The 16,498-nt window shown below is 39.1% G+C and overlaps 1 protein-coding gene across 1 annotated transcript in view; it reads right to left on the reverse strand.

Moving 5' to 3' along the window:
- The window catches only part of LOC124234256 (intersectin-1), a 204,100-nt gene that overhangs the window by 75,504 nt on the left and 112,098 nt on the right, over positions 1 to 16,498 (reverse strand). The window contains exons 17-19 of the mRNA XM_046651506.1: positions 9,286 to 9,413; positions 6,579 to 6,808; positions 4,737 to 4,858 (exon numbers count right to left, since the gene is read on the reverse strand). Of these exons, the coding sequence (XP_046507462.1) occupies positions 4,737 to 4,858; positions 6,579 to 6,808; positions 9,286 to 9,413 (480 nt within the window). The remainder of the gene's footprint in view (positions 1 to 4,736; positions 4,859 to 6,578; positions 6,809 to 9,285; positions 9,414 to 16,498) is intronic.

Below are 16,498 nucleotides of genomic sequence, written 5' to 3' on the forward strand. Positions count from 1 at the left end.
CCTGGAATGGTTATTTGTTAAGCTCCCTGAGCAGGTCTGAGGTACTCATTCCTGGACCGTCTAGGACCTGCTGAGTTAGATGGCCAGCCAGTGTTCTTAAGATAAACCCCCAACAAAACAGCAGTGAGCAGGGGTCTCCTAATTCCTCATGCTATTCATTGAGAAGTCTTTTTTGTTTTTTCCCCCTGAGGAAAATTTGCCCTGAGCTAACATCTGTTGCCAATCTTCCTCTTTTTGTGTGAGGAAGATTTGTCCTGAGCTAACATCCATGCCAGTCTCCCTCCATTTTGCATGTGGGTGGCAGTCACAGCATGGCTGCCAGCAAGCGGTGTAGGTCTGTATCCAGGAACCAAACCCGGGCTGCTGAAGCAGAGTGTGCCAAACTTAACCACTAGGCCATGGGGCCAGCCCAAGAAGCTTCAATTCAGAAGTCTTCCCTGAGCACGTGAGCTCACTCTGATTCCTTTCTTCTTTTAAATTCCTAGCTAAGGGGCTGGCCCGGTGGTGCCGTGGTTAAGTGTGAACGTTCTGCTTTGGCAGCCTTGGGTTCACTGGTTCAGATGCCAGGTGCAAACATGGCACTGCTTGGCAAGCCATGCTGTGGCAGGCGTCCCACATGTAGGGTAGAGGAAGATGGGCATGGATGTTAGCTCAGGGCCAGTCTTCCTCAGCAAAAAGAGGAGGAGTGGCAGCAGTTAGCTCAGAGTTAATCTTCCTCAAAAAAAAAAAAATATATCTATATATATAAATAAATAAATAAATAAATAAATTCCTAACTAAGTTAGTGAGATTTCATCGAGCACTTCATGATACACTGACTTTTTCATGTGTTTCTCCCTATTTTTCTAAAAAGATTTTAAACATATGAATGACAGACATCATCTTATATTTCTTTCTATTATCAACAATAAGACTATATATAAGACAGAACATTAAATTTTTGTTAACCATAAAAAAATTTTTTTTCTAACGGGTATAGTTAGCTATTTTTCAAAGAAGTTTGAAAATCTAATGGTTTTGATTGAGAATCTAATGGTTTCTGTGCCCACAAAAGTAAGTGAACTCCTCGTGATTATTCAACCGAGAGAGACTGACAATAATATTCTACTACATATTTTTCATATTCATGCTTCTTAACTACAAACTTCACGAAATAAAAAACTTGTTGCTATTACACGTCAATTCCCATTTTAAAAAACAGATCGTTAACCTCACAAGATAGTACAATTGAATGCCATTTGGAGTGTCATGTTACGTTTTGTAGCATAAAATGAAGACACGGCTGCCGTCCCTTCAGCAAGCCAATATATCCTGCCTACTAGTATATTCCACATCTCATGACACAGTTAGGATGTCCAAGACAAAGAAAACACCATTCCAACCCGGGGTAGACGTTCTCTTACACTGGTTGAAGTTAGATTGATTTTTAGTGCTTTATTAAAAATCACAAATTCTGATGCATTTGCAAACAGCAAAACCGTATAGAAGCACACAAAATTACACACACCAAGCGATGACCACTGTTAACAGTTTGACATCCATATTTCAAGACTGTTAACTATACACACTCAAACGTTCACGTATACACACACACAGTTTTTTTATTTAACCAAAATACAATTACACTCTACATCCTGTTTACTGGAGAGCTTATCTGTACATGCAGATCTATGTAATTTTTTAAACTTCTTCACTCTATTTTTTCTTTAGCTGTCTCATAATTTACTTAAAGCGTTCCCTTCCTGATGGACCCAGGACTGCTCCTCTTTCGCATTTGCCAACAATCCTGCAGTGAACAGCCGTGAACACATACATTCACGCATGCGCCGAAAGACAGCCCAGAGGAAGGAGAGTAACAGAATTTCTGGGTCCCGGGGAATGAGAATTTTAAACTTGAATAGGTATGGCCAAATTGCCTTCCAAACGGCTTAGCCAATTCATACAACCATGCTGACAATATCTATTACATCCACTTTCCTACTCTTGATAAAGTTGGATATTATCACATTTTTAAACTTGTTCAGTTGCGAGATGAAAAATGCTACCTTGCTCTGTTAATTTCCATTCTCCTGATCACCAATGAAATGAAGCATCTTTTCGCAGAATTTTCTAAATCATTTACTTTTCTTCATCTGTGATGTCTCTTTATATCCTTGGCCAACTTTTCTAAGACTCATGGGTGGGTCATCTCTTTCATATTAACTTTTTGGAATCTTTATGTAATATGGATAGCAATCTTTTGTCTCACGCATTTTGCAATATACAAGTTTTTATTTTTTATACTGTCAAATCTGTCCTTTTTGGTCATTTATAGATTCTGGTTTTAACTTAGAAAGGCATTTCTTAGCCAGAAAATTATTCCAATATTCTTTTTAAAAAAGTTGTTTTTTAGAACTTTTTTTTTTTTTGAGGAAGATTAGCCCTGACCTAACTACTGCCAATCCTCCTCTTTTTGCTGAGGAAGACTGGCCCTGCGCTAACATCCGTGCCCATCTTCCTCTACTTTATATGTGGCACGCCTACCACAGCATGGCTTTTTGCCAAGCGATGCCATGTCCGCACCCGGGATCCAAACCAGTGAACCCCGGGCTGCCGAGAAGCGGAATGTGCACACTTAACCGCTGCACCACCAGGCCGGCCCCAGAATTTTATCTTTTAAGTTTAGCCTACTTGGAACTTATTTTTGTCCATGGTCTGAGAAAGAGACTCGACCCAATAATTTGCCAAATACAGAGCCTTCCAGCTAGTCCTTAAATGGAATCTAGCAAAGAGAACCCTGGTACACACACTTTTACAGCTTTCTTTCTTTTTTTTTTTTTAAGCACAACTTACTACACAAACTCAAAACAGTTTCACTGCTGCGACAACACCCAAAGATGGGTGTACTTACACAGAATCAAAGTGACTTAAAAGAAGAAAACATTTAAGAAGATGCAGACTTCCTGACAGCGACAGAGCACTCACCCATTCCCCTTTAACCTCCAGCAGGAAAGCAAAGGTGTGAAAGCAAGGCAGAATATATGTTTAATGAAACGTTTTATTCTTACCGCACACCTACACTCTAGTCCAGCAGAGGGTTAACTAGCCAATTTGAGGAACAGGATTCAGTATCATTGGAACAAGACAATGTTTCCAAAAGATAATACTTTCTCATTAAAATATAGGTCATCTGTAACATTTCCTTATTGTAACATTTTTGTAACACTTCCTTATCTTTAGAAGAGAACACTACTTTTCTAGCCTTGTGTTCCAACAAAATCCAGTTTCAAAAATATTAGGCTTCTTTGTGGTTACAATGGAAAGAAACAACTTTGTAACGAGGTCCTATCTGATGTCGCATTGTACTTGCATAATTTTTAGATTCCCGCTATTGCATGGTACTTATGTATTTTACAATTGATCTGGTTTAAAAGGCAAAGTATTTCGGAGATGAGGCAGTATGAGTAAAGCAGCTTCAGGCCATAAGAAAGCACAGAGTAGGAAGCAGGAGATGGTGAAGAAGCTGCCAACACAGCCTGGTGACAGCCGTGCATCACCATTCATATATACAGAGTGTGTGCCCACACTTAAGGGAAGCCAGCAGCTCTTTCTGTAAAGAATGAGCGAGCCTCGCACCCGGGCATTCAAAATCGCTGAATGAAGGCATGGAGGATATTTGAAGAGGGTTTCATTGTTAAGGAGGTTCTGACTTTTAAAGATTCTACACCTAGGGCCTGACTCCCTTATTTCCAGCCCATGATAATTAGAGAAAAAGCTATCAGAAAATAAGGGGAGAGGGGATTGATTTCTCTGAGTACCAAACACACTGTTCCTTCTAGATATTTTGGCCCAGTAAAGATCATATATGCTACACACAGAGATACAATGCATGCATGCAAGATGAACAAATGTACAACACCCTTTTATACTTCAAAGACACATAGTCCTGGTATGAGAAACAAGTTTGTCTCAATTCTTAACTTTTGTAGCTCTTTTAAAATTCTGAGCCATTCCCACCTTTAAAAAAAAATGCTAATAGTAATGCAAAGTTTGACCACTTCTAAGAATAAGTACTAAGTTAATAATTAGATTGAGGAACTATTGTTTTCTTTTACAAATAATTTAGGTCAACCACATTGCTTTATTCTCTCTCAAACTGGTACAATAGTTTTAGTTACAATCATAAGACTGTATTTAATTATTATTATAATTAAAGAAAATAAACTAGGACAAAGCAAAATCCTGAATTTTTTTTGTCTGTTCAAGTATAGAGTAGGAAAGCAGATTAACTGTATTTAATTCATTATTTTTCACACATTTTCAAACTTTACACAATTAAAGGGAAAAAAAAGGTGCTTTGACCCAAAGACACAAAAGTTACCATTGGCAATTATGAAAATGAAGGTAAAATATTTTGCATTTAAAACTTAATCTTAAAAACTATTCATAATATATAAGCAATATTCTAAACTCTGAAATTACCAGAACTTTAGAGATTTAAAAACAGGCTAAGGCTGTGATAAGAATCCATTTTTTTTAAACAATTCTATTTTCAAGTGATGTGAGGATATATCTTTAAATGTCATCTCTCATTCTAATAGAAAAGGAAGAAGACTGAGCCTACATTCCGAAAACCCAGATGCTAGATTATTGGATTTCACACTTGCCCACAATTTCACAATTGTCAAATAACATGCAGAAATGGGGCAGACGCTGATCACGCAGAGCGACCATGCCTTTGCTGGAGTCTTTCTTACCATGACTATATCGCCCGGCTGGATCGTGATTTCATCATGACTTCTGGACTCAAAAGGATAGAGCGCTCGGTAATAGACCACTTTTACGTTCTCCTGTGCAGAAATAGTAAGTGGGCCTTTTTCTGTATACAAAAAAAAGGAGGAGAAGGGAACAAAAAGAAAACGTTACACGGAACACAAATGCATGCCAAGCCAAGTTATGGACATCAACTCAAACCCATCAGAGAGGTCATTAGTGAATTCTCTCTAAACAGAGGTCACCCCAGCGCCGAGCGCAGTGCGGCTGTCCGAGGGCCCTGCTCTCTGCCTCCTGGCTGGGGCTCCAGTGCACATCTGTAAAGCATCAAGGCCCTTCTCCCCACACCCAGCGGGGAGTACAATGCAGCAGTTCGAATGTGACCCAAAATCTGAATCAGCCAGCTCATTCGGGAGGGGACGAAGAAGCATAACTTTCCGTATTAAAAGACATGGAAACGATGTTCCAGGTCCTTTACGCAGTCATATAAAACCTAAGTGCTGATTTCAACGAGAATGGTTATTACTGATAATCCCCAGTGGTGTACGTCTATATTTCCAAAGGAAAAAAAATGAACCTAAGGAAGGACCCTAGATGAAAATAATTTAGCTTTTAAATGAAATAAAATTTTTAAAAATGCGTGTGAGCAGAGGATATCTTGGATTCTGGTTAACAATAACTCATCACAGCCCTCGGAATGTTTACCCAAGAGCTGCAAGTATTTGAATACCCATCTGTGTTCTCTGAAAAGCAGCGAGGGGAAGGTATCATCTTCATATTTCTCGAACTGAATGATGTGCAAAATTTCCCACTGACCGACGGAAAAAGTCCTCACTTTATGCCAGGAGGAAGCACAAGGAACATACACTAATTGCCTAAGATCAAGTAATGGTGAAATTATTTTCAGATCAAAAAAAGTATTGAAACGTGTATTTGCCTCCCCAGGGCACGGCCACTCCTGTGTGGACCTGGTGACTCACCAGTCTTTCTCCCTGGACTGTGTGCGTCTGAAGGCAGGGAGGGTGTCAGACCCAGCTCTGACCCTCACCCCATCCCTGCCCACTGTGCAAACAGGAAACAAACAAACCTTTACGGAATAGTGTGTTTGTTTCTTTACTTGCTGTACACCAGTAAAAGGCATACTGATGATCGAACAAATAAAACTGATATAATTTGCCATACAGAGGAAAAGGCAACCACTTTCTTCAGCTGAGGATTATCTGCAAAGCTGTCCAACGTGACACAGCCCACAAAAATTTTAAAAATACATTCTAGTTTGCATCTGATATGAGATAACGTTTTCTAGCTATTTCAAAGTCTTTCAGTTACCATTAGCTAAAGAGGCAATTTATGATCAAAGGGCAAAAAGTCACAGTTTTATACAGCATAGGTTCAAGACAGTGAATGTCGCATCAGTGTGGGCAAAGGGGAAAGGTGCCACTTCTTGTGGCTGAAACAGCTCAGAAATTCCCAGAGAAAATAAGAAACTGGAGAAGCAGCAGGTTGTTTCGGCAGCAAAGGTTTCGACCTCCATCTGGAATACAGGTGTACGCATGGGGCCTGGTAAACTGCATGCCACTTTCGTCTGCAGAAGACTTCTGCATGCCAGTGTAATGGTGGCCAAAGGTTGGCACGGTGGTGGAAGAATTCAACAGACATGGAATGCTCCTAGAGAATGAACAGCTGCACTGTCCAAAAAAAGGAGACTGACATTCTCAACTCTATGAATATAGCCAAGATAGGACCTGATTAGATACAGAGATTTCTCGAGAGGATCTGGGAGAAGAGATGGCTTATTTGCTGGAATTACGTTTGGCCTCTAATACCTGCGGTCGACCAGGGTGCTTGCACCACTGGCTTGCCTGGTTCCTGGTGTGGATGGAAAAGTCGACTCAGCTTGTCTTGCATTTCCTGTTTGCCTTTCTCCTCAGTTTCCTTCTTTTTGACGCTCTCTTCTCTTTTGAGTTTTTCCTCATCGTGGAGTTTCCTGGGCCGCTGATGCTCATCGTCCTGCTGGACATGCTCAAGCCACTGCTTGTCCCTTTCCTGAGCTCGTCTGTCAACAAAATGCTTGGTTACAGTACGGAAGCAACTCCCACTTAACACTGCTGTGTCTCCTTCACGAAAAGCTCCATCTAGTCAGTGGGATGCTACACAGCAAGGGGACATTGTTCTTCAGATGGAGCAATCTGCATCAATGAAACTAAGGCTCTCGGGGCTGCAATTCTGAGCGAGACGAAACCACATGGTTTAGAAAACACGGAAAATTTCTCACATATCTTATAAAGTGATTAGAAAAATAACAAAAATACTTCTCACATTACTAAGAAGTAGTTGCTATATATTTTACTGAATTCAACTACTTTCTGTTTGTTTTTCAAAGCAGCTGACAGAAAAAGATAATTGAAATGAAATTCAGCCCTTGAAAATTATCACATCCTCAAGCTGAAACCCACAGGAAAAGACTGGGAACAATTTTTCTCTTATTCCATAATATTTTAATAAAATCAGAAAGTACTTTAAATGAAATTAATGTCAATAACAAATGCTAGAATGTGAGTAATAACCAGTGCTCCACGTCTATTGACTATTTCAACCCTCACACCAGGTAGATAGGTCCTACTACTATCATCCTCATTTTACGATAAGGAAAATGAGGCAGAGATATTAATGACTTGTCCAAGGTCACACAGCCACACCTGCCTGGGGTTTAGTCCCAGGCAGCCCAGTTCTAGAGTCCACACTCTGAACCGCTGTCCTGTGACATGGCCATTGCACAAAGGTCATCTCCTGGGATTAGGAAACTGCCAAGGGAACATATGTAAACAAATAAAACCTTTATTCTCCATTTAAAGAATGCTATATTTATTTCTACTCTGTATGAAAGGGAAAATCTAGTGCAGCAGAATTCTTTTTTTTTAATTAGTTAATTTAATTTTTTTTTTTGGAGGAAGATTAGCCCTGAGCTAACATCGGCTGCCAATCCTCCTCTTTTGCTGAGGAAGACTGGCCCTGAGCTAACATCCATGCCCATCTTCCTCTACTTTATATGTGGGACGCCTACCATAGCATGGCTTTTTGCCAAGCGGTGCCGTGTCCGCACCCAGGATCCGAACCAGCGAGCCCCAGGCCACTGAGAAGCGGAACATGTGCACTTAATTGCTGCACCACTGGGCCGGCCCCAGCAGAATTCTTTTTAACTTAAATCTTAGACATTTTACTTACAATTTTCAAAACATCTTTTAACAAAGCATAAGAAAACATTTTTTGGAGGGGTAGGGATGTTAACTGTTATTTATAACAACAAAAAATATAATAAAATTTTGCTTACCTTTTTTATTAATAAAGGTCACCATTTATACTGTATAACCATGTAATTTCTGAAGTTAAATTTTGGGTACTATTTATGACATAATTTTAAGTAGAAAATTTAACTTTTCTGTATTATGATATTTTGTGTTCATTTCTACTCTGTAGGAATGTGAAAGTTCACTGCAGTGTAGTGTGAATGATAAACTCTGAAGATAAGAAAAGGATGGAGTCAGAGCTAATCAACACAGCCAAGGAATTAATGCTTGTACATAATCCTAGTCCCACCCCTAGGAAAACCATAAAATAATTCTCAAATTGGTCTGAGACCATACCACCTACCCACTGGCATGAAAAAACAAAACAAAACACCAGATTCAGAATATTATATATATATTATATATATCCACAACAAAACGTGCACCACTCTGAGCTCAGCCCACTAAAAATCAATGACTTGTCTAAAGTATCTGTTTCATCTTTTTTGTCTAATTTCAGTAACCAACTTTTATAATTTATACTATATCATTGGAATATTTGGTTATTTTTGTTTCTTACAGTCTAAAATCAATTCGAAGTTTAAAAAGCAAATATCCAATTACAAAATCAGATACACTGCAAATTAAAAAATAAATATCTACAATTTACTAGAATTTATTACAAATAAAAGTAAGAAAAAAATCACAAACACAAATATTCAAACAAAAATATGTCTGCATCCAAAGCAGCGTCGGCAAATTTTCTCCTTTTGAACTCAAATGTAATTTGCAGTTGAAAAAAGGAAGAAAGAAGACGGAGGGGCACACGGTCAGTCCTTCAGGAGAAACCCTGTGTGGCCAGAGAGCTCAGGGACTTTGAGTGCAAACCCAGCACTCTGACGGCCTCCGTTATTAAAAGGCTGTGAACTGGAAAAGTATTTTGGTCATTGGCATGCAAATGAGCATACCAAGTGTCCCAATTTCCTTGTATAATTGAGTTTATCTACATAGAAGTAGCTTGGGAGAGCTCTGGGAACTAACTAAAAACCTCAGGGGGTACTTAGATATGCAAAGACATATATACACACACGTTTGTGCTGACACACACACACACACACACACACACACACACACTAAAGACTGAAAGCTCTTTCTGATCCAGTAAGTTCTTGGAGAAGCCAGGCAAAGAATGGTAAATATTCAAAGTTCCTTCCAGACGGGTTCACAGTTAACTGAAAAGACTCACCTTTGAGCGTCTTCTTTTTGTTTTTCTAATTCTATGATCTTTCGCTCTTGTTCCTTCTGTTTCAGCCTTTCAGCCTCTATGGACTTTTGTTTCTGGAGCTGCTGCTTATTATGTATCTCTCTTAGTTCCTATAAACAGTCAAGAAACAGTCCATGTAACGACACGCAGCGACAGGCATTCCCACAGTTTATCAGCATGCAACCCTGCACAGTGGGGAAGCCTCGACACTGGGAGATAACATTCCAGATTTGAAAAACATGAACTTGGGGAACTAAAATCACTCTACGTTGTGACATGACTCATCTCCAAAAGCTGTTCGAGGTTATATTTTCATAGTCAGAACACATCACATCGCTTTCCACAAAGTGCTTTAGAAAGAACTTGCTAGTGAAGGGCACAGAGAAGCTACACTGCTCAAGACTCAGTGATCATGATGGAACTTAACCAGTTTTAAGAAAGGGTGATGATCAGGAATAAAACCTTAAGGTTCTTATGATAATGAATCAACACCAGCCTCTACTGGCTTTGAAAATGCACACACCTCTCCACACACGACCTCCACTAAAACCTCACCTCCTTATGCTGTGCTGCCTTAGAACAAACAGACCTCCTCTGCTCCACAACCTCGATTCTCCCCACCAAGGTCTGTTTGTCTTCAAATCACGCCTCTTCCAGAGGCTCTTCTCTTACTAAATCCACGTGTGAAGTTGTCAGCTGCCCCAAACTAAACCAGGACTCAGGCTGGTTATAAAGGCTGTAATTATAAAGGCTATAATTTGATGATCACCACCTTGGATCCAATTTCCTCATTTGATACTAGCCCCAGGAATAAGAGTAATCTCCTTAGCGGGCTACTTAAAATACATTTTATGATACTTAAAGTACATAAGTCAGAAGTTTAAATATCCAAAACCATAAAGAACAATGAAATGCCTGTTGAGGGGGAAACCCTCTGATTCCACAGGAGTACAATGGTCACTAACAGATTCAGTCACCGGAATTCCTCTCATTTGTGTCAACAATGAATCAGATGAGTTGAAGTGTCCAGTAGAGCCAACTGTATTTCCAGTTGACTTCTTGGTCTGGCTAATGAGGGCTGGTCTCCCAATTGGCAGCCCAGGGGTCTATATGGTAAGCTCTAAGAACCAAAGTCTGCCCTTCTTCTCTTGCCTTGCTCATTGGCAAGAAATCCAGATGAGATTTCCTCCTGCCTTACTGCTACCTCTACAGTCACTCAGAGACTGAACAACAAACGTGGAGGGATCAGCGTTAAAATGGACTTATTCCTAGAGAAAAGCCCTAAAGGTCAGGCTAACCTTTTCCTCCTAGCTAGACTGTTCTTAGGTTAGAATGCATGGACACGCATCTTGTATACTATAAGTGACTTTGAAAAGTCCTAAAAGGGATCAATGGGATACAAGAAAAAGTTTAACTGGAGATCAGGAGGTTAGGGGGAGGCAGGCACTGGGCAGGAGGGAGGATGGGAGGGAAACAGGCACTCAAGAGAGGGGGAAGGAAGGATGGGGTTCAGGGGGCAACCTAACAAATGAGACTGGGAATATCTAGACAAGAGGCAGCAGGAAGAGGCAACTTCGTAAGGTACAAATTGCTGGACCATTCCCTATGGCAGCAGCCCTGGGCACGTGACCTCCAAATTATGAAGGGTACCTGGGACAGGACTTTAGTTATGGAGGGGCATGGAAGGTCAAGAATGGAGACTGGAAAGTAATGATGAAGCCTCACTCTGACTGTTCTAAGAGAAGAAAATTGACACCAGGAAAAAAAAGAGTTCCATTTTTCATTCTCTTTCTCACTGCCATACACCACGGGCTATAAACCTTTAATGTGTTAAATATTCAGCAGTATTGCTTTTCATAGTAACTTGGAATCAAACATAAATAGTAATCTCCAATGATACGAGTAAAATATCTGGTAATATTCTGGATTTGATATTTCAGAGACAAATGGAAAAAATGGGCAAATTCATATTGTCAGAGCAATCTGCACTCACGGTTCAAGTTAATATCTCAACAAGAAAAGGAAAATTGCAGTGGGGTGACATCAAACCAAACTCTGAATGTCCTGAGAAAGGGACTCAAAAGTCAGCCCCTGCACAGACAGGGATGGCCCGCTCCAGCGTTAGCCCAACAGCTGAGACGCTTTAAAAGGAAGCGTCAAAGTACTTTTTCCGTATTTTAAAATTTCATCTTCAATTGCATAAAAATCTTAAATAAATTCAGAAAACTAATTTACAGCAATAGACTATAATTCAAAGGGTCTGAACTGGGAAGAAAGAATCCTAGGTGCCTGATACAGGCCAGCAGCTGAATCAGAGTAGACAATCTTCAGGGTTATTTTAGCTTTAAGATCTGTTAAATTACTAGACACCGTTCATCCCATAAAAATTTATTCTTTATTTCAGTGTCTCTTTCAGAGTTTTATTCTTATTGCATGAATAGACCACAAAAGTACAACCAGCGAGCAAAATAAGTCTGAGCTGAAATTAAATGCAAAGGAGAAGAAATGATGGAGGAGGAACAGTTTAGTCTGACGTTCAGGAACCTGATCATTTATTTAAAAAGAAAAGTTCTTACTTCATCCAGGAAAAACGTATTTACAGACAGAGTGATATTCAAAATATTGGATCAGAGGTCTGGCCAAGCCCCGGCCAATCGGAACGGATGCTGGCCATGACGGAGCAATGCACCAGGTGGACCGTGGGCACAATGACGATTTTTCATTTTACCAAAGAATTACACTGCACGTTTCCTTTCTATACCGGTCTCTGGTAATTGGATGTTGACTTATTGATCAATAATTACCAAATACAAAGTCAAGAGAGATGAAAGTAAAGCTAGGAACATATCAGGAGGCACTATAAAATGAAAAGTGGTAAGAAGTGAATGTAAGGAAGCTATAGAAAAAAAATGCTGAGACAGTTTAAAAAACAATTTTTAAGCGTGTCAAATACATAAAGGAAGATATTTAAAAATTTTTAAAGCACAATTTTTTTTTAGTATAGCAGCATTATAAGATAGGCTGAACCTATCTTTGGAACTATCTAAATAAGGTGCAGCTTCCAGTACCTCCAAGGAAATGGAGCTCGCGGGAGCCATAGAAGAACAGATGTCAAGTAAGATAACAGAAGGCTCTGTTGTCTTATGATCCAGATTTGAAGACTGCAAAGTTTTTCTACCATTTCCTTCATCCAACTCAAATACTGCCGAGATACACAATCAAGCGTAAGAAAATCAAGATGCTGCAACGAGGCAGGCATTCTGGGTTTCACTCTCTTTGCTTCGACTTCGGTGTTGACGATGGCATGAACCAAAATAAGCAGAAAATTATGATTCCTAAGTCAATAACGTTTTTAAAAAGTTGAACTTCTGAGAATGCGATCTATGGAATGAAAGAAGATGTACTAAAAACCAGTTAACAACTTGCCTTCCTGTGCATGACAAGGGCCTTGTGGAACATCAAGCCCTTCCACACGGGAAGCAGGGCGCTGCACTGTCCTTTCATTCCTGCTCAATACTGTTTAAGAAACTCAAGGACAACTACAGTTCTTTAAAAGTAGCCTTCTAATTCTTTTAGGAAAAACTTTTTTTTTAAAAAAACATTTTATTTTTCCTTTTCTCCCCAAAGCCCCCCAGTACATAGTTGTGTATTTGCAGCTGTGGGTCCTTCTAGTTACGGCGTGTGGGACGCCGCCTCAGCGTGGCCTGATGAGCGGTGCCGTGTCCGTGCCCGGGATTCGAACCTGCGAAACCCTGGGCCACGGAGCAGAGCGCGTGAACTCAACCACAGAGCGGGCCCTTCTATTAAGTCTGGTCATAGTTATTTCTCTATTATAACTAAGATCAAAGTAGAACAAATGTGAAATTACTAAGAATCAAAACTCAGTATCTCACTTGGGGCGCTTCCTAAAATTAACAATTTTTTTCCTCAAATCAGTAAGTCTACAATCACATACTTATTGGCTGGATATTTATCTAGCAAAATGATATTGAGTGTACAACTTTTCTGATTTTTCTTCTATGAGTTCTATTCAAGGGTACGATATGTTTACACTAAGTAATAATTTACAGTAAATTCCAGTAGGGTGTAATAATTGAATATTGTCTCCTAATGAAGTGTAACTTTCTTTCCCCCTTTTTTTGGTGAGGAAGATTGGCCCTGCACTAACATCTGTTGCCAGTTTTCCTCTATTTTGTATGTAGATGCCGCCAAAACATGGCTTGATGAGCAGGGCATAGGTCCATGCCCAGGATCTGAACTGGCAGACCCAGGGCCACAAAAGCAGAGCACGTGAACTTAACCACTACGACACCGGGCCAGCCCCAATAATTTTCTTAATAAATAAGAAATAATTAAACAGGCATTTGAGAAGTTTTAGCTACACGATACAAACAAAGATGTGGGAAAAATAAAACTCCTATAAAATGTGTAGTATATACAAATTAAAATAGCAAGATTTTTATCATCGATATTATCTACAATTAGAATTCTAAGATATAGCAGAGTTTCTTGACCTGCTATATGAATAAGCTTTGGCTGTGTGAACACTATGAAACTGTATGTAATCTGGGGAATATGGGCATTTTTCTTGCGGAGAAGGCTTATAGCTTTTATTTTATTCTCAAAGGGTTCTTTGATCTAACACGAATTATGAACCACAACAAGAAAGTGACTGGCAAACAAAGATCGTGTCTTGGATTAGTTGAGATAAATGAAAATCGGCTTGCTTTTAGCTTTCTTCCTTCAACCATCGGGAAGAGTCACTTACTGCTCCCAAAGAATTAAGATATTTGTACCATAGAACATCTTTGGACATCCTATGGCATACAGCCAAAGCATTTCAAAAGCAATATGCCTGACAAATTGAATACTCAAGAAGATCCAACTTTCTGCCCTGAGAAATATGGCTCACTTTCAAGTTCACTAAAGACAGCTGTTCTCTTGCTGTGCAAGGGGCACAGAGTCACGTGATTGAAAAACCGCGACTTTTTCTCCTTCACTTGGTCTTAAAGACACTCAAAAAGATATGTATTACATGAAGTGATATTAACTGAAATATAAAGAAGAATCCACCTGAACAATATGCATGGAATTCCTTTTCATAAACATAACTTTGCACAAATGCTTGTGAAGAGAGAAAAAAATGAACTACAATAAGGGGCTTATGAAAGACTATTAGTTAATGGAAATGCATCACTAATTTGGTCATGGAACCTTTTTGAAGGATTACTCTGCTTCTGGTTTTTGCCTCAGGCTGTCTCTCGGAAAAGAGAGACAAAAACAAACATACATTGTTTAATTTACTTGAAATTTATGAGCTCAATACTATAAATCAAAACAAGGACACATCTCATATTTATAATGGTCTTTGGACTGTTAATATTAAATTGACCTCACAGGAAATTGATCTAGGTACCAGCATCAGAAATTTCAGGTGTAGGCGTTTATTTTGTATAAACCTAATACCTACGGAAAGTCAAAAGGAGAAGCGCTTTTATATAAATACATACCACTTTATTTCTCACCGAAGGATATCACATAGTACACAATATCAAATTTTTTTGTTGTTGTACAAGACGTTTATTACTCATTATGAAGGAGACGCTTTAGTGGTTGTAAATAGGACATTTCCAATTGGCTCCATGAAGACAGGGATCACACTTTTCCCTCTGTATTTCTGGCACCTAGCACAGTGCCCACAATATCAAAATTTTTAAAAGGACTTCTGAGTTTTAAAATACAGTGACTTAGCCCAATTAAGTGGTTGTGAAACAAACTGAAAGCTATTAAAGAAAGCCAATCAACAAACCTTTTGAGGATAGGGGAACTCATACCTATGCAGAAAAATCTGAAAAATTACTAAGTGTTTCAAAACAGAAACTGCATCCAAATCAAGGTAAATTGATATCCCATTTATCACAACATTATAAAATGTTTTCATTCTTGAGGCATTGAAAGTGGGAAGAATATAAAAAAAGATATTGATCAGTTATTAAATTCTGAGAAGGGTTGGTGTACTAATGTTCAAAAACAAGTTTAAATACTACTTCTAAATCTGAAGTCAATATTCAACCAAATAGTAAGTCCAATTCCCCATGGCACAAACTGGTAGTCAATGTACTGCAAGTGCTCCTGGAGAGCAGAGAGGAACGCGCTGGGGTGTGTGAGTACGTGTGCACACATGTGAGCAGGGAGGGGATGGGTGGACAGAGGGGGAGAGGAGCTAGAAAACAGTGTCCTCTCTGCCACAGGACGAGCTAATCCAGAATCTTCGTCCATGGCTCCCCAGAGGCTTTGGTGGATACCCTTTTATTACCAGAAACAGAAAACTGATTCCATTTTGTCCTGAAAATCTGAGTTTTCCCAAAATGTCTGAGCTTTATTTATAAAGCAATATCCCATTATTTTAAATGCATGTCATTCTAAAGGATAAAATTGTCAAGGGGTTTGGCTAAACAAGAGAATAAAAAAAGGAAACATTTTTTCAAAAGATTGAGTTCTGCTTTTTTCCCTTTCCCCAATTACCTTTTGATAAATATTTTTTAAAAGCTCAAAAGAAAAGCCCACACTATAACTAAACATCTCAACCAACCAATCAACAAGCCTACTGGTATGGCATAGAATCTATTATACAACGTCTGTTAACTCAATTGAGTCTTTTTCGGAGTGTTCTAATTATTTTTCTATACTCGAGGAATCTGTGTAAAGTTTCCACAATCACAAGTACATTGAGAGTTTGAGAATTTTATTACTTAAGTGCAGAAGGTCTTTTCAAAACAATCATACAAGTAAAAATAAAATTTAATCTTGAATAAAATAAGATAGCAAACCATGAAACAGCCAAACATTATTCTACTGAAAGGAGAAAGCAACGTTGTTATTTGAATTCACACTGATTTCTCTTGCTGTCTCTGCATCTCCTCTTTCTGGATCTTTTTCTTTCCTTCATCATTTCCCTTCGCATGCACTTTTTTCCTGACTTCTCATTCTGTTCTGCAGTTCTTTCTCCAGCTCTTTTCTTTTTTCCCCTGGTTGCTAAATATTTTGCCTTTCACTGCCTTCATAATGAATGAGCCTGCCATGAAAGCAAGTGTCTGAAACCAAGAGCATAAAAGCCTTAGTTAAGCCAAGAACCTTATTTACTATAACTGGCATTCTCATGTCAACAACAATTCTTTTCCTAGGTGCAATTTTT

The sequence above is a fragment of the Equus quagga genome, unplaced genomic scaffold (assembly GCF_021613505.1).
Source record: "Equus quagga isolate Etosha38 unplaced genomic scaffold, UCLA_HA_Equagga_1.0 73442_RagTag, whole genome shotgun sequence".
Classification (NCBI taxonomy): domain Eukaryota; kingdom Metazoa; phylum Chordata; class Mammalia; order Perissodactyla; family Equidae; genus Equus; species Equus quagga.